The 20001-nt window shown below is 45.6% G+C and overlaps 2 protein-coding genes and 1 long non-coding RNA gene across 3 annotated transcripts; 2 read left to right on the top strand and 1 right to left on the bottom strand.

The window, feature by feature from the left end:
- Nucleotides 1-605: 605 nt before the first annotated feature.
- Nucleotides 606-13295, top strand: LOC145515177 (KRAB domain-containing protein 4-like). The gene is made up of 5 exons (XM_081514945.1): nucleotides 606-657; nucleotides 6332-6421; nucleotides 7271-7397; nucleotides 8825-8926; nucleotides 12739-13295. The coding sequence occupies exons 2-4, from the start codon at nucleotides 6368-6370 to the stop codon at nucleotides 8872-8874; spliced, it is 231 nt and encodes a 76-aa protein (XP_081371071.1). The 5' UTR covers nucleotides 606-657; nucleotides 6332-6367; the 3' UTR covers nucleotides 8875-8926; nucleotides 12739-13295.
- Nucleotides 1937-7220, bottom strand: LOC145515206 (uncharacterized). The gene is made up of 2 exons (XR_014060752.1): nucleotides 6104-7220; nucleotides 1937-2392 (listed from the first exon to the last, which is right to left on the bottom strand). It is a non-coding gene; the product is annotated as an uncharacterized LOC145515206 (long non-coding RNA).
- A 143-nt stretch (nucleotides 13296-13438) lies between the features above and the next one.
- Nucleotides 13439-19227, top strand: LOC145515088 (uncharacterized). The gene is made up of 3 exons (XM_081514608.1): nucleotides 13439-14000; nucleotides 14085-14867; nucleotides 17125-19227. The coding sequence occupies exons 1-2, from the start codon at nucleotides 13439-13441 to the stop codon at nucleotides 14618-14620; spliced, it is 1098 nt and encodes a 365-aa protein (XP_081370734.1). The 3' UTR covers nucleotides 14621-14867; nucleotides 17125-19227.
- Nucleotides 19228-20001: the final 774 nt, after the last annotated feature.

Raw genomic sequence — 20001 nt, forward strand, 5'->3', positions numbered from 1 at the left:
AGAAAACACAAAGATGAAGAGACGGGAACTATTAATAACTTGACGTAGATGGTGTTCCCAATCTACATCGCATATTCTACTGGCGTTACTTATGTCAACCTATTCAAACCTCACAACCCAACGGAGAGGATATTTTTTATCTCCCCATCTACAGTGAAACTGAACCAAACAGGAAGGCGGTTGCCCAGGGAAATTGAACAACTAAGTAACAGGCTCGATTCATTCACCATCAGCGTTAGTTGGTGTCTTGAAGACTTTTGCTTTAGTAGGAGATATTTCAGTTAGATGGGTTAACTTGCCTATGACGTCGCCTTCTGTGGAGGACAGTGAAAGACTCTGGCTACAATAGGAACACTCACTGTGCCAGTAGAGCCATACATTTCCCAAATACCATGTTTTCACGAGCTGCAAAGCAGTTATTTACACCGGTTTTCGCTCCCGACGTTCTTTTTCTGGACTCCATTTCCCAGCATTCCCGCGCTCTCAGAGACCCGAGGCCTGGAGGAGCGTGAGCCGCAATGGTTTCCGGGAAATGTGGTCCAGTTTGCGAAACCGAGTTTAAAGTACCATGACTTGTGGTACCGCGCAGGCGCTCTCCGGGGCTCGAAGGAGGGTGGGAAGGCCTGGCCGCCGTGCACCACCCGCGGGGGCGCACAGGTGAGTTCGGACCTGGAGGACCCTAGAGGTAGCAGCTGGGTGTGGGCTGGCCCAAGCAGGCAGGCAGGCACGTAGGGGGCGGGCCAGAGTCCGCCTGGGTGGGAGGGGAAGGGCGCTGTGGGCGGCGCCCCGCTCCCTCCTGCCGCTCGCGAAGGCGGCCCCAGAGCCGACTGCCTTCCACTCAGCGCGCAGGAACTGGACGCCTGCTGTTTTCGAGGAGTCTATCCGAGTGCGGAAATGTTGCGATTTCCTAGAAAGAATGTACCAGTTCTTCACTTGGCAGGTGAAGAAAGAGACCAGGGAGATTCCGTGGCTTCTCCCAGAACCCAGTGCTGATGAGCGGTCGACCTGGGCTCACGCCCAGGGGTGTCCAGCCCCAAAGCCCTAGCCTACTCTGCACGGTCACGCCCTCGGTGCCTGTCCTGATCCTGAGCGTCTGTTCCCCTCGCTAATCTCCCACCATCACCCTAACCGCCATTCTGTCTCCCTCTCTCTCCCTAGGTCTCTGCTGCTTTATCTCTGCGTCTGTCCATTTCTCTCTGGGTCTCTGTGTGCCCCCGGCCCCCAAAAGTCTCTGTGTTATTTCTAAAAACAAAGTTTCAGTTTCCTCCAAAACCATTGCATCACGATCACACGAGGAAGTGAACATCCATACAATACTATTGATTAGCTACTCTGCAAGCTTTCCTCAGACTTTGATAATTGTCCTAATAATGTCCTAAACGGCAAAAGAAAAACCCCATATCATGCACTGCATTCGTGGTCCTGACTGTTTAGTCTCCGTTAACCTGAAACAGTTCGGTCTTTTTTTCTTGACCTTCATTGATCTCGGCAATCCTGAAAATAACAGACTGTGTACTTCTAGACGGTCCCTCAGTTTAGACATGTTGGAAGTTCCCTCGTGATTAGATTTAGGTCACATGCTTTTGGCAGGAATACCTTAGGAATGATGCTGTGTCCTTAACAGACCAGCAGCCTGTGATGTCAGCTTGGCCATCACTGGTCACATTGGTCTTGATCACTTGGCTAATGTGGTGTCTGCCAAGTTTCTACGCTTAAAAATTATCTTCATTTTATAATTACAGTAGATCCCCTTCCTGTTGGAGGATACATTCCAAGATCCTCAGTGGATGGCTGAAATCTCAGAGGGTACTGAACCCTCTATATACCATTGTTAACTAAAGAATAAAACAACCAGTTATTTTACCAGCAAAATGGGCTTATTCAGGAATAACAGAGAATTGTAATTCTGGAAAAGAAGGATATAGCAAAAGCCATGGGAAGTCCAACAAATGAGAGGAACTTTAATTTTATAAAGAAAAAACAAAACAAGGAATTCGGGAAGAGTTGTTTCTAACAAAAGTCCATTGGAGAAAAGTGAGAGTTCCAGGTGATTATGGTTTCTCATTGGTCTAGTTGCTGCGGTAATTTCTTAAAGAAGGAGATGCAGTGTACATCTTTTCCAGTTTTATGCGTGTTCGGTCGCTAAGTCATGTCCAATTCTTTGTAACTGTGTAGCCTGTCAGGCTCCTCTGTCCTCGGAATTCTCCAGGCAAGAATACTGGAGTGGGTAGCCATTCTCTTCTCCAGGGGATCTTCCTGACCCAGAGATTGAACCTGCGTCTCCTACATTGCCGGCAGATTCTTTACCATCTGAACCGCCAGGGAAGCCTCACTTTAAATGAGGTTCCCCTTTATTAATTTTCACACCATATTTTCTTCTAAGCATTTGTACCTATGATAAAATTTTATTGATAAATTAGGCACAGTAAGAGTTTTAATCTCTTACTTTTTATACTATAAAATAGTATATTATAACAATACACTATAATAAAAGTTTTATGAATGTCATCTCTCAAAAAATATCATTGTACAAATTTAATGCCTCTTGCATCTTAACTAAGCACTTAGGCACCGTGACTAACTTTTGCAGGTAGAATTTTTTTTTTTTTGGCTGTGCCACGTGGCTTACAAGATAATCCCTCACCAGGGATTGAACCGGGGGCCATGGCAGTGAAAGTGTCCTAACAACTGGATGCCAGGGAAGCCCTGAATTTCTTTTTCTTTCTTCACAATTTCACGGTTAGAAGATTAATTCTTACTGTAGGTCTTAGCAACCTCAGCATAATTTTTTCTTCTTTCTTTATTAAGTTGAAAACTTTCACCTTTTCCCTTCAAGCTTCTTTTTGGCATATTCAAATGGCCAGCATCAGCATGACTACTCTTTAGCTTTGGGGCCATTATTAAGTAAAATAAGGGCTACTTGAACACAAGCAGTACGATACTTCAAGAGTCAATCAAGACAACTAAGTGACTATCACACAGGATGGGGCTTCCCAGGTGGCTCAGTAGTAAAGAATTCGCCTGCCAACACAGGAGGCACGGGTTCGATCCCTGGATCAGGAAAATCTCCTGGAGTAGGAAGTAGCAACCCATTCCAATATTTTTGCCTAGAGAATCCCGTGGACAGAGGAGCCTGGTGGGCTACAGTCCATGGGGTTGCAAAAGGGTTGAGACATGACTGAGCGACTGAACAACATCTGACAGGATGCACTGGACAAGGGGATGATTCACACACCAGGTGGGACAAAGCAGGACAGCACAATACTCAGAATGGTGTGTGATTTAAAACTGATGAATTGTTTCATTATGGAATATTCCACTCTGTTTTTGGACCACACTTGACCTCAGGTAACTGAAATCACAGAAAGCGAAATCGTGGATAAGGGGACTGTGCAGTAATGAGTGACTTGTGAGGAGAGTAAGACTGTGTAAGACCTTCATGAAAATTTCACCCACTGGTTTCAGCCCTCAGGTGCATGCATTCCTGTGTAGCTAAATGTGTGTGTGTGGCTGTTTGCCTCCTGTGAGGCTCTGAGTCTATTTCTGGACTGTGTTAGTTTCCCACTTCTGCTGTAACAAATTACCAGAAACTTACTGGCTTCAAACAACAGAGCTGTAGTGTTCTCCTACAGTTCTGGAGGCCAGAAGTCTGAACTGGGTTTCACTGGGCTGCTGAAGATGTCAGCAGAGCCATGCCCCGCCCCCACCCCAGAGGCTTCAGGGGAGAATCCATCTCCTTGCCTTTTCCAGCTTCCGGGGGCTGCCTACATTCCTCGGCTAGTGGCCCCTTCCTCCAGCTTCAAAGCGTGGTGCCTTGTCTCTCTGACTCCACTCCTCTTTACGTCTGTCCCACCGCCTTCTCCTCCGCCTCCCTCCTATAGGGATCCTTGTGATCATCCTTAGGTTCCAACCAGATAATCCAGGAGGGCCTTCCCTTCTCAAGACGCTTAACTTAATCACATCAAAAGTTCATCCTGGGGGACTTTCCTGACGGTCCAGTGGTTGAGACTTCATCTTCCAATGTGGGAGATGTGGGTTTGATCAACCTGGTCAAGGAGCCAAGATCCCACATGTCTCGTAGCCAAAAGACCAAAACATGAAACAGAAACAGTATTGTGGCAAATTCAATAAAGACTTTTAAAAATGGTCCACATAAAAAAAAAATATCTTTAAAATCTTATTAAAAAAAAAAAAAGTTCATCCTAGGTCTTCTCTGGTGGTCCAGCGGCCAAGACTCTGATCTCCCAATGCAGGGGGCCCGAGTTTGATCCCTGGTTGGGGAACTAGATCCCACTGCAACTAAGGGTCCGCATGCCGCAACTGAGACTCGGTGCAGCCAAATATTTTTAAAAAGTTCATCCTAGGGGTATGTTTGGGGACCATTATTCAGCCCACTACCTGGTCTATTGCCCACGCCTGTTTTCCCCACAGGCAGAAAGTCCCTCGAGGGCAGAATCACATCTCACACATCTCTCTGCCCTCAGAACCCTAAGTGGATCCTGTTACTCACATGGGCACAGAGCATGTTTGATGGATGAATGCAGGAGACCACAGTTTGAGCACCAGCTTCTCTCTCTCTGTCTCCTTTTTTTTCTTTTGGCTGTGCCACACGACATATGGGATCCTAGTTCCCTGATGAGGGATCAGATGCGTACCCCATGCAGTGGAAGTGTCAAGTCTTAACCACTGAACCACCAAGAAAGTCCCTGAACACCAACTTCTCTTTGTAGAGGATTCTTAAACTTGGTTTCAGTAGCTGGAATCTTTCTTTAAATGACATCTTAAGCAGGAGTCCAGGATCCTGAAGCAGGATTTTGGGACAGGTAAAAGGAGCTCTGCAAAATGTAGTCCATCCATACAATGGAATATTACTCAGCCATTAAAAGGAATGAGGAGGGACTTCCCAGGCAGTCCAGTGGTTAGGCCTTCACCTTCCCATGCAGGAGATGTGGGTTCAATCCAGGGGTCTGGGAGCTGAGATCCCACATGCCTCAGGGCCAAAAACCAAATATAAAACAGAAGCAATACTGTAATAAATTCAATAAAGACTTTAAAAATGGTCCAGATAAAAAAATTTTTAAAAAGGGAAACCATCACAGTATTGTAATTATCCTCCAATTAAAAATAAAATAGGAATGAGGCACTGATTCGTGTGCTGTAACATGGATGAGCCTGTAACAAGGTTGAGCCTTGAACACGTTGTGCTGAATGAAAGAAGCCAGACACAAAAGGTCATATATGGTTCCATTCATGTGAAATGTCCAGAATAGGCAAATGCATTGAGACAGAAAGATTAGCGATTATGGGGGGTGGGGGAGGCTGGCATGGCAGAAGGGAGATTCAAGGGTGACTGGTTAATAGCACAAGGTTTCCCTTCAAGGCACTGATGAAAGTGTCCTGGAACTAGATAGCTCTGATGGTTGCACACCATTGTGACTGCATTAAATGCCACCGAGTTGTATATATTCAAATAGTTACAATGGTATATTTTCTATGTGTTTTTACCACAATTTAAAAATTAAGACACTTCTATGTATAAGATAGATAACCAACAAGGACCTACAGTAGAGCACAAGGAAGTCTACTTAATATTCTGGGATGACCTGTAAGAGAAAATAACCTTAAAAAAAAAAATGAACATATATATATATGTGTGTGTAACTGCATCACTTTGCTGTACACCTGAAACTGACACAGCATTGAAAATCAACTCTACTCCACTATTAAAATTTTTAAAAAGATAAATAAAAATTGTAACACAAAAAGGAGGGGTTGTTGGGATTTCCCTGGTGGTTCAGAGGTTAAGAATCCAGCTTGCAATGAAGGGGACACAGGTTTGATCCCTGGTCTAGGAACTAAGGTCTCATATGCTGTGGAACAACTACGCCTGTGCGCCACAACTACTGAGCTGTTAGGGCCACAACTAAAGAGTCCATGTGCCACAGTGAAAGATCTCACAAGATGCAACTAAGACCTAACACAGCAAATTGTAAAAAACAATTAGCTCTGCGAGCAGACTTCTGGATTTGATTCTCACTCCAACACTTGATCTTTCTGTGACCTTGAGCAATGACCTTGGCCTCTTGGGCTCAGATTTCCTCACCTGGGGATAACTGTAGCTACTTCTCTGAGAGCTGTTGTTTGGGTGCAGTGGGCTGAACCCCTTGATTGTGAATGGTGATGGTTACAGAATGGAAGCCTCGGGCAGCCTGCCCTGAGCCTTTGCCTTGGCTCTTAGGAGACCGGGGGCCCCTCTGTCACGAGGCGTCTTTGGCAAATTGTCTGTCCAAGCCAGAACTGATGCCCTCTCTCTTCTGTCTTCCTCTAGTAGCTTTGTGGACTCAGGCCTGGGTCCTTTCTTTTGGAGATGCATTCCTGGGATCCTGCAATGGTCATCAGGACCCTGACGAGCAAGGGCCAGGTGAGTCTGGGCTCCCTCTTCCTGGAGATAACTTTGTGGGCCCTAGAGGGCCTCCCTGCCTCTGTGCGTGCCCTCAAGACCTTCTGCCTCTCTCAATACTGGGGGAGAGCTACAATGATGGGATTTCTCTGAAAGCTGGGAGATGCAGGGTGGGGCTCGGGATGCTCTGAACTGGGTCAAGTGTTAGATGAGGTCTAAAAATCAATCATCTAACGCTCAGCAGCCTTTTGGTTACCAGGTAAAGTGGGTAGTGATGGCTTTGCTTCACCCCTGAGCCTTATTCTTGGAGTCAGGAGAGGGGGTTGGGATCAGAGTAGTAGTCTAGGATGGAGTGTGACTTAGGAATAGCTCTGGCACACAATGACTTGGTAGTTTTTTAAGTGTTTCTCAGGGTTGTCACGTACAGGTGTATAGGTTACGCACTGCACAAGGGTACCTCATCTCAATGGCATGATTTGCATATCCTCCCTCATACATCGGTATATTTATTATAGCAATTTACACGCAGATGGCAGTCAACTGTCATATGCTAGAAATAATTGGTGTAGTATAACAATCTTCCACCAGATGGCGGTAAAGAAGCATGTGAATGACGGGGGAACCATGTTCTATACGGTTGGCCAAAAAGTTTTTGTCACCCTAATGCTTTTCTACCAAGGCACCTGGGGCTAACAACTCTACCTTGACCTTTTACATTCCCATAGGCCAGTTTAATTCAGTCATCCCAAATCTGCCGAGTCAGAATGTTTCAGGCCATAGAGTAAGTGGTAGGCTCTTGACCCATAGCTTGTCCCACTCCAGGATTCTAGAAAGACATGCCCCTCTGTGATGTAACATTGGCGCTTGCAGGAATCAGTGACCTTCAAAGACGTGGCGGTGGACTTCACCCTGGAGGAGTGGGGCCACCTGGGGCCTGCCCAGAGGGAGCTGTATCGGGACGTGATGCTGGAGAACTACCAGAACCTTCTCTCTTTGGGTGAGGCTCTGCCCCCTGCCCTCCTCTCATGGCCTCTATGCCCACCCACTGCTTAACTGTGGGCAGTCATTCACTGGGGTCCTCTCTGCTCCTCTCCCGGGCCCCTGCTGAGTGGCCCCTTCATCTGTCTCTCCAATGGCTTCTCCCAGAATCCCAGCATACCCAGGCCCCGAGTCCTCTACCTGTCCCACCGACCCTTCAGCCAGTGCCCCTGCCTTCTGCTTTTTTAAAAAAATTTATTGCAATATAGTTGATTTACAATGTTAATTTCTGCTATGCACCAAAGTGACTCCGTTATACATATATATATATCCTTTTTCATATTCTTTTCCATTTTGGTTTGTCACAGGATGTTGAATATAGTTCCCTGTGCTATACAATAGGACCTTGTTGTTTATCCATTCTATATATAATAGTTTGCACCTGCTAATCCCAAACTCCCAGTGCTTCCCTCCCGCACCCCCCACCCCCAACCCTTGGCAACCACAAATCTGTTCTCTATGTCTATGAGTCTGTTTGTTTCATAGAATGAAACCTCTGTTTCATTTTCCCTGTACTCGCATTACCCCAATCTCTGCCTCTGTCTTCACCTGGCCTTTTTCCCTCCCAATGTATCTGTGTGTCTCTATTCTTACAAGAACCCTAGTCATTAGAATTAAGGTCCACCCTAATCCATTAGGACCTCATCGTAATTAATTACATCTGCAAAGCCCCTCGTTCCAAATCAGGTCACGTGCTGAGGTCCCTGGGGGCATAATTTGGTGAGGGGAACACTTCCCCCCGATGCAGGAAGAGAGGAATTGTTTGTTGATTAGTTGCTAAGTCATGTCCCACTCTTTGCGACTCTCCATGGACTATAGCCCACCAGGTTCCTCTGTCTATGGGATTATCCAGGCAAGAATGCTGGAGTGGTGTGCCATTTCCTTCTCCGGGGATCTTCCCCACTCAGGGATCAAAACCAGCATCTCCTGCATTGGCAGGAAGATTCTTTACAACTGAGCTGTTTGGGAAGCCCAAAGACAGCAGGCCTGAAAAAAATAATCGGTGAGATGAATTTTAGTTATCTGTTTTGTGGCACCCAATCTAGCCAAAGTATGATCATGTGGGCACATGTTGACATCATAATCAGCCTATTAATTATTAATGGGATCATTTTCTTTTTTCTCCATGTCAAGTCTTCGAAATGTGGTGTGCACTTTGCATTCAACTTAAACACGGAGCTGGAAGCTTAAACAGTGATGTTGGGGCTCAGGCTCTCTCTGGAATGGAGTAGGCACTCAGTAATCAAGTTTTGTGTTGGCCATTAGATGTTCCAATCATTAGGCATCCAATGCATGCATCTCCTCGGTAGACCCAGGGCCTGGGGCCCAGCCCTGAGGCCTCCCTGTAACCATGGCATCCATGGCCAAGTCTTGTGTCTTTTCCAGGGGCAGGGTCTCCTGGGGCCAAACCCGATGTGATCTCCCGTCTGGAGTGAGGGGAAGAGCCCAGGATGGAGAGGAGAGAAACCCAGCAAGTTATCTGTCCAGGTGGGTAAGTGTGTCTAGCAGGTGTGAGACACCTTCCCACCCCATCTGTTGTGATCAGTGATGGTTATTCAAGAGTGAGGGAATGTAATATACAGGCCATCACTGTGGGCCCTGGATTTGAATCCAAGCTCCACTGCTTCCTGGCTCTGTGACATTCAGGCAAGTCATTTAGCCCTTGTGTACCTCAATTTCCTCATCTGCAAAATGGGGTTGATGATAATACCTGGAATTGGGAAGAATAAGTGAGTTAACACGTAGACGGCAGCCCAGCACCTCTCACCCAGGAAACCCCACACTCAGAATAGGCTCCAGTGGTTATCACTGTGGTACCCAGAAGTGGAACCTGGCCTGACATGTTAAGAGACAGGAAGCAGCCAGATTTCTGCCCCTACTAGCCCACAACCTCATCAGAGGGGGGGACTGAAGCATCTCTGTTTCCATCACTGTCCATCCTGTTGTGGGACCAGGACTTGCCCCCTCCCTCCCCTTCACTCATCACATCAGGCCCCAGTCCTGTCCCTCCTGCCCCCTCTCTTTTGCCGAGTCCCCCCCACCCACAGCCCTGGCTCAGGCCTCAGTGAGCCTTACCTGGAGCCTCCCCCCAGCCTCCTCCCCGGCCTCCCAGCTTCTGGTCTTACACCCTGTGGTTCATCTCACAAACAGTCCCAGAGCCCCTCCCTACCCTGCCCACAGCCCTCCTGTGGCTCCCCAGTGCCCCGAGTCAGAGTCCTAGCCCACACCTGGTACGCGAGGCCCTCCATGGTCCAGAGTCCTAGCCCACACCTGGTACGCAAGGCCCTCCATGGTCCAGAGTCCTTAGCCCGCACCTGGTACGCGAGGCCCTCCATGGTCCAGAGTCCTAGCCCGCACCTGGTACGCGAGGCCCTCCATGGTCCAGAGTCCTAGCCCGCACCTGGTACGCGAGGCCCTCCATGGTCCAGAGTCCTAGCCCGCACCTGGTACGCGAGGCCCTCCATGGTCCAGAGTCCTAGCCCGCACCTGGTACGCGAGGCCCTCCATGGTCCAGCCCGTCTGTCTCTGGCCACATCTCTCATCACCATCCACCCGTGGTGATACCCTATGCCCTAACCTCACTCACCAAAGCCCCTGGCCCTCCCTGAACTTGAACGTGTGTTCCCACTTTGGGTCTTCACACATGTTGTTCCCTCTGCCTGGAACATCCTTCCCTGCTTTGTCTGCCTGGCGAACACCTTCCTGTTCCTCAAGGATACAGGTCACCTCTTCCAGGAGGCCTTCCCTGACTTCCAGGCTGAGTGACCTGCCCCTTCTTGGTGCTTTCACGGCTGCTTGCTTGAGCTACTATTACTGCACTGGTTCATGTGGCAGAGAGAGTGTGGGCCCTGGAGCCAGACTCTCTGAGTTCGAATCCAAGCTCCGCCACTGACAAGCCATGTGACTGTGGGCAAGTGACTTAAGCTCTTGGTGCTTATCTGTAAAGTGGGACCCTAATATTACCCACTTCACTGAGTTTCTTGTGAGGACTAAGTTAGAGAACTCTGGACTCTTGAGACTCAAGTGGGTTTCCATGGATGAGAACATCTCCCACGTGTCTTTGAAGTTCAAATAGGTAGAGAAAAGCACATCCACGTGACCCTTGCAGAGAGGATGACTCAGAAGCCCACGTGTGATCTCTCTAGCCTTTGCGTGCTAAGTCGCTTCAGTCGTGTCCGACTCTTTGCAACCCCATGGACTGTAGCCTACCGGGCTCCTGTGTCCATGGGATTCTCCAGGCAAGAATACCGGCATGGATTGCCATGCCCTCCTCCAGGGGATCTTCCCAACCCAGGGATCAAACCCAGGTCTCTAAGGTCTCCTGCATTAGCAGGCAGGTTCTCTATCACTAGCACCAGCTGGGAAGCCCTTTACCCACACACATATTTGTTATATACTTTGCTGTAGAAACTTTAACTGGGCATTCAACTTATTGAGTCATGTAAATCCTTCTAGAAAAATCACCAAACGGGTGGATGGTGGTGGGCTTACCCCCAGAGATGTGACAACTAAATGCAATGTGGAATTTTGAAAATAATCCTGATGTCATTGGATTAGGCAATGGTTTCTTAGATATGACATCAAAGGAACAAGCGGCGAAAGAAAAAATAAATCGGACACCATCACAATTTCAAACTTTTGTGCTTCAAAGACACTGCAAAGAAAAGGCAACTCACAGAACACAAGACAAATTTTGTAAATTATATGTCTGGCAAGGGGCTGATAAGTCATACAACTCAATAATAAAAAGACAATCTCGTTAAAAATAGGGTGACTTCCCCTGGTGGTCCAGTGGCTAAGACTCCACACTCCCAGTGAGTTTCCCTGCTTGATCAGGAAACTAGATCTCACGTACTGCAACTAAGAGTTTGCCTGCTGCAGTTAAAGATCCTGAGTGCTGCAGCTAAGACCCAGTGCAGCCAAATAAATAAATACAAGAAGAAAAGTGGGCCGAGGATCCCAATAGCCATTTTCCTCAAAGACACACAGATGTTCAACAGGCACGTGAAAAGATGCTCTAACATTAGCCTATGTGTGTGCGTGCTAAGTTGCTTCAGTCGTGTCTGACTCTTTGCAACCCTATGGACTGTAGCCCGGCAGTCTCCTCTGTCCATGGGATTCTCCAGGCAAGGATACTGGAGTGGGTTGCTGTGCCCTCCTCCAGGGAATCTTCCCAACCCAGGGATCAAACGTGTGTCTCTTACATCTCTTGCATTGGCAGATGTGTTCTTTACCACTGGCACCACCTAGGAAGCCCAACATTAGTATATACCTGCTACAGAACGGGAGAAGGCAATGGCACCCCACTCCAATACTCTTGCCTGGAAAATCCCATGGACGGAGGAGCCTGGTAGGCTGCAGTCTATGGGGTCGCGAAGAGTCGGACACGACTGAGTGACTTCACTTTCACTTTTCACTTTTGTGCATTGGAGGAGGAAATGGCAACCCACTCCAGTGTTCTTGCCTGGAGAATCCCAGGGACGGGGGAGCCTGGTGGGCTGCCGTCTATGGGGTTGCACAGAGTTGGACACGACTGAAGTGACTTAGCAGCAGCAGCTACATAACTGGCCGTGGTGAGGACCACAAACCAGGCACCAGATGTACGTCATGAATCCTCCACTGACAGTAAACAGTGCTGACAGCCTAGTACATCTTGACCCATGGTTTCGAGCACACAGAAAAAGATAATTAACCTGTAGCTATGTAAACGTCCCAGGAGTTCAGTGCTCAGAGCTTAGCCAAGTGTCATTGCCATGGTTACAGAGATAAACAAAAACTGAGTAAAGTGGACCTTCTGTGTTAACTCTTTCCCTGCACACGCCCACCAGCAATGGTATGAGAATGCTCTTACCATCCTCCTTTGCCAACACTGAATATTTTTAATATTTTCCAATCTAAAAAGTATCAAATGGCATCTGAGTAACAACTTCTTAGACTACCACTGATGTTGAGCATCTTTTTACATATTTATCAGCCACTTGTTTTTCTTCTACAGCACGTCTGTTCACATTCCTGCTTCACTGTTTCATTAGACTATTTCTCTTTGTCTTATTGATCTGTGAAAATGTGTTACACATTATGGCTAAGAAACCACTATGCACATAAACTGCTTTGCCACTCAATTTTTTGTGTTTAGAATATACTGAATCCATCCTTCTGTGTCACAATATGCGTCTACCTCATGCCTTTTGAACCAGCAATTGAACTTTGAAATCTTTTTGAGATTACAATGCCATATCTAAATAATCAGCTTCTTTTGTCCTGGGATAGATGAAGTTGATATTTTCCATTTCTTTCAGACTTGGAGACAAGCTCTGCAACTAATCAGGAGATGCTTCCAAAAAAGAGTATTTCTGAAGAGGTGGCTTCCCCAGTGGCAAAGATGGAGGGAATTTTAAGGGCAGTGCTTGGAGAGGCCAAGCTGGGGGAGTCCTGTACATGTGGCTGTCAACTGGAGGACCAGGGCAAGGAGAAGAGGCGTTTGAGGTGGTTGTTCGCTACTCCCAAGGAAGACACCCATGGGGAGAGGGGCCTTGGCTGCAACAAGCTTAGGAGAAGCTTCAAGAGGACCTCAGCCTTCATCAGGAAGCAGAAAGTGCCTGGGGGAGAGAGGCCTCAGAAGTGGACCAGTCAAGAAAGAGCTTCAAATGCCAAAGGACCTTTGTAGAGAAGAATCCATTTAACTGCACAGAATGCAGGAAAGCCTTCATCTACCATTCTGACTACATTCTACACCAGAGAATTCACACTGGAGAGAAGCCCTACAAGTGTAATGATTGCGGGAAGGCGTTCAGCAACAGCTCGTATTTCATCCAGCACCACATCATCCACACGGGAGAGAAGCCCTACACCTGCAACGAATGCAGCAAGACCTTTACCCAGAGCTCATCGCTCACTGAGCACCAGAGGATCCACACTGGAGAAAAACCCTACAAATGCAAGGAGTGTGGGAAAGCCTTCACCCAGAGTTCCTCCCTCATCAAGCACCAGCGATGCCACATGGGGGAGAAACCCTATAAATGCCACCAGTGTGGGAAGTTCTACTCCCAGGCGTCCCACCTCACCCGCCACCAGAAAATCCACACAGGAGAGAAGCCCTACAAGTGCAGCGAGTGTGGCAAGGCTTTCTGTCACACCTCCTCCCTGACTCAGCACCAGACAATCCACACTGGGGAGAAACCCTACAAGTGTCACGAGTGCGGGAAGACTTTCAGCCACAGCTCGTCGCTGATGCAGCACCAGCGAGTTCACACTGGAGAGAAACCTTATGAGTGCCCCGAGTGTGGCAAAGCCTTCAGCCACAGTTCATTGCTGGTTCAGCATCAGAGAATTCATACTGGCGAGAAGCCCTATGAGTGTCACGATTGCAGGAAGGCTTACACCCAGATCTCCCACCTCATGAGGCACCAGAGTATTCATATAGGGGAGAAACCCTATACATGTAATGAGTGTGGAAAGGCTTTCAGTCACACCTCCTCCTTTACTCAACACCAGACAATTCACACTGGTGAAAAGCCCTACAAGTGTAACAAATGCGGGAAAACCTTCAGCCAGAGCTCCTCGCTTGCATGCCACCAGCGAATTCACACCAGGGAGAAGCCCTATGAGTGTAAAGTTTGCAGGAAGGCATACACCCAGATTTCCCATCTCATTCAGCACCAGAGGACTCACACTGGAGAGAAACCTTATGAGTGCTGTGAGTGTGGGAAAGCCTTTAGCCAGAGCACCCATCTTATCGAGCATCAGAAGATCCACACAGGTGAGAAACCCTATAAGTGTAAGGGGTGTGGGAAAGCATTCAGTCACAGCTCATCCCTCACTCAACACCAGAGGATTCACACTGGGGAGAAGCCCTATGCCTGTAAGGAATGCGGGAAAGCCTTCAACCAGAGCATCCACCTTATTCAACACCAGAGGATTCACACTGGGGAGAAGCCCTGCAAGTGTAAGAACTGTGGGAAAACATATACCCAGATCTCACACCTCATTCAACACCAGAAAGTTCACAAGGGTGGCAAGCACTCTGCATGTAACAAATGTGGAGAGGATTTCAACTGGGGACCACACCTGGCAGAACACCAGAGACTTCACACTATGCATGGCGGCTGTGTCTGCGGTGATTTTGAGAAAGCCATTTCTTGGAGCATGCAGCTCGCTGGTCAGAGAACTCATGCTGACTAGAGAGCCTGCAAGTGAAACAGTGGTGATTCTGCTGCTGGATTCCATTCAGCCTGCATCAGCAGTTGTAACTTCCTCCCAGAGAGGAGCCCTAACACTATGTACTGAGAGAGTTGGTTCCTTTATTTTCCTAGAAGGAGAATGGCACCATTTATCACCAGCTGGGACAGCTTCTGATCATTTAAAGGGCTTCACCCTAAAACCCTAGCTTCCCCCCTATTTCTCAACCTTACAGTGTCTCCAGGTGGTGGTAGGTATGGGGTGGTCTAAATGAGATGCCTCTTCATCTGGGATCTTTAGTGAGCTCTCTCAGTTTTCTGCTGTTTCTCCCTTTCTGTTCTTATGAAGTACATGAAAAGTGAAAATGTTAGTCATTCATGTCCAAGTCATGAGTCATATCAAGAGTCAAGAGTCATGTCCAACTCTTTGCAACCTCTTGGACTATAGCCCACCAGGCTCCTCTGATGGAATTTTCCAGGCAATACTGGAGTGGGTCCCTGGGTTGGGAAGATCCCTTGGAGGAGGGAATAGCACCCCACCCCAGTATTCTTGCTGGGAAAATCCCATGGACAGAGGAGCCTGGTGGGCTTCAGTCCATGGAGTGGCAAAGACACACGAGTGACTGAACATGGTATGGCATGCATAAAATATTTATTGGTATAATCACAGATATGTGATTTTAGAAACAACTTTTTAATGATATAATGTGAATATTTTCCCATGACAATGCAAAAAACTATATAGTACATATTGTACAAAAATATTATATATACATGTGTATATATCTGTGTCATCATTTGCCATTTTTAACAGCTGCATAATATTTCATGCTAGAGTTTCTTGAATTTATTTAATCAACCTCTGTTAATGGGTATTTATTTACTTTTTCATCACTGGACATACATTATTAAACACTTGTGCAAATTATTCCCATAAGATGAATTCCTAGAAGTAAGCTTATGGGATCACAGAATGTCCATATTTAAAATTTTGATAATTATTGCTAAATAATCCTCAGAAAAGGATGAACCAATTTACATGACTCCTGAAGTGTATGTGAGTGCCTATTTCTTTGTTCCTCCATGTTGTTCATAAATACTCAATGTTAGTCTTATTATTTTTAACTTTTCTAATCTAATAAGTAAAAATATCCTATTGATAGGGAGATTAATGATATTTTTATACATTTATTGATGTTTTGTCTTCTTCAAATTGCTTACTTGTATATTTTGCCCATTTTTAATTGGGCTGCATTTTTGTATTGATTTACAGGAACAAGTCTATGTATTATACGTATTAATTCTTTGGTATTTTGTTAGTTTGTTATTTCTCTTAGTTTTGCTTATGGTATATTTGGCTATATAGAATTTTAAAATTTCCATGTATTCAATTCTATTTTCTTTCATACTTCTTGGATCAACTGTCATGCTAAGAAAAACCTTCCTCATGCCCAAGATTATGAAAAAAGTTCACCTATATTTTATTCTAATATTTTTATGATTTTTAACAATTAAATTTTTATTCCTTCTGCATTTATTATGTCTTATGGTATAAAATTTCAGTCTCTAGAAATCTCCTGCACTGACTCCTTGACTGGTGGCCCTTCACCCTTAAAGTTGGCAGTGTGGCATCTTTAAATGACTCATCAGAATATATTCCAAAACATGTATAACTTTCTCAGCATTTTTGGTCCACTCCCTTCTCAAAGACTCACCCCTCCTTTACTAACATACTGGTGCAGAATAATTGGATTTTTAGTCTAAGAGAACCTAATTTTGAATCTTGCTTTTGCCATTGTCTTGCTGACTGACCCAGTTTCTTTGTACTTAAAGTGAGATAATTAGCTATATTACAAAAGATGTTTGGGTTTCAGGTCACAGAAAACTTAAAACTACTCAAACAAGAAAGACAGTTTAGGGCTTCCCTGGTGATTCAGTGGTTTAAAAAAAAAAAATCTGCCCCTCAGTGCAGGAGAAATGAGTTCGATCCCTAGTCTGGGAAGATCCTACATGCCATAGAGCAACTAAGTCCATGCGCAGCAACTATTGAGCCTGTGCTCTAGGGCCTGGGAGTTGCAACTACTGAAGCCCATGTGCCCTAGATCCTGTGCTCTGCAACAAGCCAAGCCACTACAGTAAACCTGCACACTGCAAACAGAGTAGTGCATGCAGCAACGAAGACCCAGCACAACCAAAAATAGAGTTGGAAAAAAGACAGTCTACTACCTCAAGTAGCCTAAAAGACCCAAACAAGGCATTCATCTTGTTTACCCTAATATTTTGGGATGCCTTCTGTGGTAAGTAAGAGAAAACCTTAGCTCAAATTGTGACAAACACTAGGAAGAAGAAATCTACAGGTAAAGCTACTATACATTCATATTTCTCTACAAGCATTTGAGATCTACATAGTTTTTGTTTAACAATTATCTTCTCAAATAATTATATTTCCTGATCATCCTTTCATTCCTCTTTCACCCCTTTGCCTGTTTACTTCGTGACATTGTACAGGAAGGAGTGACAAAGACCATCCCCAAGAAAAAGAAATGCAAAAAAGGAAAATGGCTGTCTGAGGAGGCCTTACAAATAGCTGAGAAAAGAGGAGAAGCAAAAAGCAAAGAAGAAAAGGAAAGCTATACCCACTTGAATGCAGAGTTCCAAAGAATAGCAAGGAGAGATAAGACAGCCTTCCTCAGTGATCAGTGCAAAGAAATAGAGGAAAACAATAGAATGGGAAAGACTAGAGATCTCTTCAAGAAAATTAGAGATACCAAGGGAACATTTCATGCAAAGATGGGCTCAATAAAGGGCAGAAATGGTATGGACCTAACAGAAGCAGAAGATATTAAGAAGAGGTGGCAAGAATACACAGAAGAACTATACAAAAAAGATCTTCATAACCCAGATAATCATGATGGTGTGATCACTCACCTAGAGCCAGACATCCTGGAATGCGAAGTCAAGCGGGCCCTAGGAAGCATCACTACGAACAAAGCTAGGGGGAGTGATGGAATTCCATCTGAGCTATTTCAAATCCTAAAAGATGATGCTGTGAAAGTGCTGCACTCAATATGCCAGCAAATTTGGAAAACTCAGCAGTGGCCACAGGACTGGAAAAGGTCAGTTTTCATTCTAATCCTAAAGAAAGGCAATGTCAAAGAATGCTCAAACTACATACAGTACAATTGCACTCATCTCACACGTTAGTAAAGTAATGCTCAAAATTCTCCAAACCAGGCTTAACCAGGCTTCAACAGTACGTGAACCGTGAACTTCCAGATGTTCAAGCTGGATTTAGAAAAGGCAGAGGAACCAGAGATCAAATTGCCAACATCCACTGGATCATCGCAAAAGTAAGGGAGTTCCAGAAAAACATCTACTTCTGCTTTATTGACTATGCCAAAGCCTTTGACTATGTGGATCACAACAAACTCTGGAAAATTCTTCAAGAGATGGAACCACCTGACCTGCCTCCTGAGAAATCTGTATGCAGGTCAAAAAACAACAGTTAGAACTGACAAGGAACAACAGACTGGTTCCAAATCGGGAAAGGAGTACGTCAAGGCTGTATATTGTCACCCTGCTTATTTAACTTATATGTAGAGTACATCATGAGAAATGCCGGGCTGGACGAAGCACAAGCTGGAATCAAGATTGCCAGGAGAAATATAAATAACCTCAGATATGCTGATGACACCACCTTTATGGCAGAAAGTGAAGAACTAAAGAGCCTCTTGACGAAAGTGAAAGAGGAGAGTGAAAAAGTTGGCTTAAAGCTCAACATTCAGAAAACTAAGATCATGGCATCTGGTCCCATCACTTCATGGCAAATAGATGGAGAAACAGTGGAAACAGTGTCAGACTTTATTTTTCTGGGCTCCAAAATCACTGCAGATGGTGATTGCAGCCATGAAATTAAAAGACGCTTACTCCTTGGGAGAAAAGTTATGACCAACCTAGACAGCATATTAAAAAGCAGAGACGTTACTTTGCCAACAAAGGTCCATCTAGTCAAGGCTATGGTTTTTCCAGTAGTCATGTATGGATGTGAGTGTTGGACTACAAAAAAAGCTGAGCGCCAAAGAACAATGCTGTTGAACTGTGGTGTTGGAGAAGACTCTTGAGAGTCCCTTGGACTGCAGAGAGATCCAACTAGTCCATCCTAAAGGAAATCAGTCTTGAATACTCATTAGAAGGACTGATGCTGAAGCTGAAACTCCAATACTTTGGCCACCTGAGGCGAAGAGCTGACTCATTGGAAAAGACCCTGATGCCAGGAAAGATTGAAGGTGGGAGAAGGGGATGACAGAGGATGAAATGGATGGCATCACTGACTCAATGGACATGAGTTTGAGTAAACTCTGGGAGTTGGTGATGGACAGGGAAGCCTGGCATGCTGCAGTCCATGGGGTCGTAAGGAGTGGGACACAACTGAACAACTGAACTGAACTGAGCGAGTAACACTTTCACTTTTTTGTCATACCAGATGTAAATAACCTCTCAGGAATGGAATGGCCCAAGCCTTGTGATGCTGTTTTCCTGGTGAGTTTATCAGTTCTTTCCTGTTTCTCTGTAATAGCTGATATTTACCAAACAAGGAAGTTTTCTGACTCAGCAGAGATTTACTTTTATACAGCTTCTGATACAAAGGGAACAATTCATTTCTATCTTGTTGGGACTCTTTACCAACAGAGGTAAGTCTACACATAATTTTCAAAACCAAGGAATTAAATGCTGTAAGCTTCCCCCCCCCGCCCCAAAAGGAAATCTTCATGTAATAATGGCTTTTTTTTTTTTTTTTAACTTCACCATGCGGCTTTTGAGATCTTAGTTCCCCAACCTGGATTGAACCCTGGGACCAGGGCAGTGATAGTGCCATGTCCTAACCACTGGACCACCAGGGAATTGCCTTTTTTTTTTGGATTATAGCCATCCTAGTGGGTAGCATCTCATTGTGGTTGGATTTGCATTTTGCTAATGATGTTCAACATCTTTCATGTCCTTGTTGGCCATTTGTGCATCTTCTTTGAAAAAATCTATATGCAGATCCTTTGCCCATTATTAAGTGGGTATTTTGTAAAACTGCCTTTATTCCCCAGCTCCTTGAAACCAGCATTTCTATAATAGGTATGATTTTCCCAGAGCAGTAACTTCTCAATATTAGGTATCCTCTTTGGTTTATGCAGAATGGCTAACCTCCATCCTCCTAAGATGCCACTGCCTGTCTGAAGATTCTATTAATTTCAGTCTATGTCCTTAAAAACTTTCAGCAACTATGACTGAATGATCAGTATCACGTGCCATGAATGGAAATTTTCACATTTTCAGTGGACAGCATTGCCCACCCGAAGTCCAGAGTTTGGAGTCCTGGAGTGAGGCGGTGTTAAA

The sequence above is a fragment of the Giraffa tippelskirchi genome, chromosome 7, assembly GCF_054371585.1.
Source record: "Giraffa tippelskirchi isolate mGirTip1 chromosome 7, T2T-mGirTip1v1.2.pri, whole genome shotgun sequence".
Classification (NCBI taxonomy): domain Eukaryota; kingdom Metazoa; phylum Chordata; class Mammalia; order Artiodactyla; family Giraffidae; genus Giraffa; species Giraffa tippelskirchi.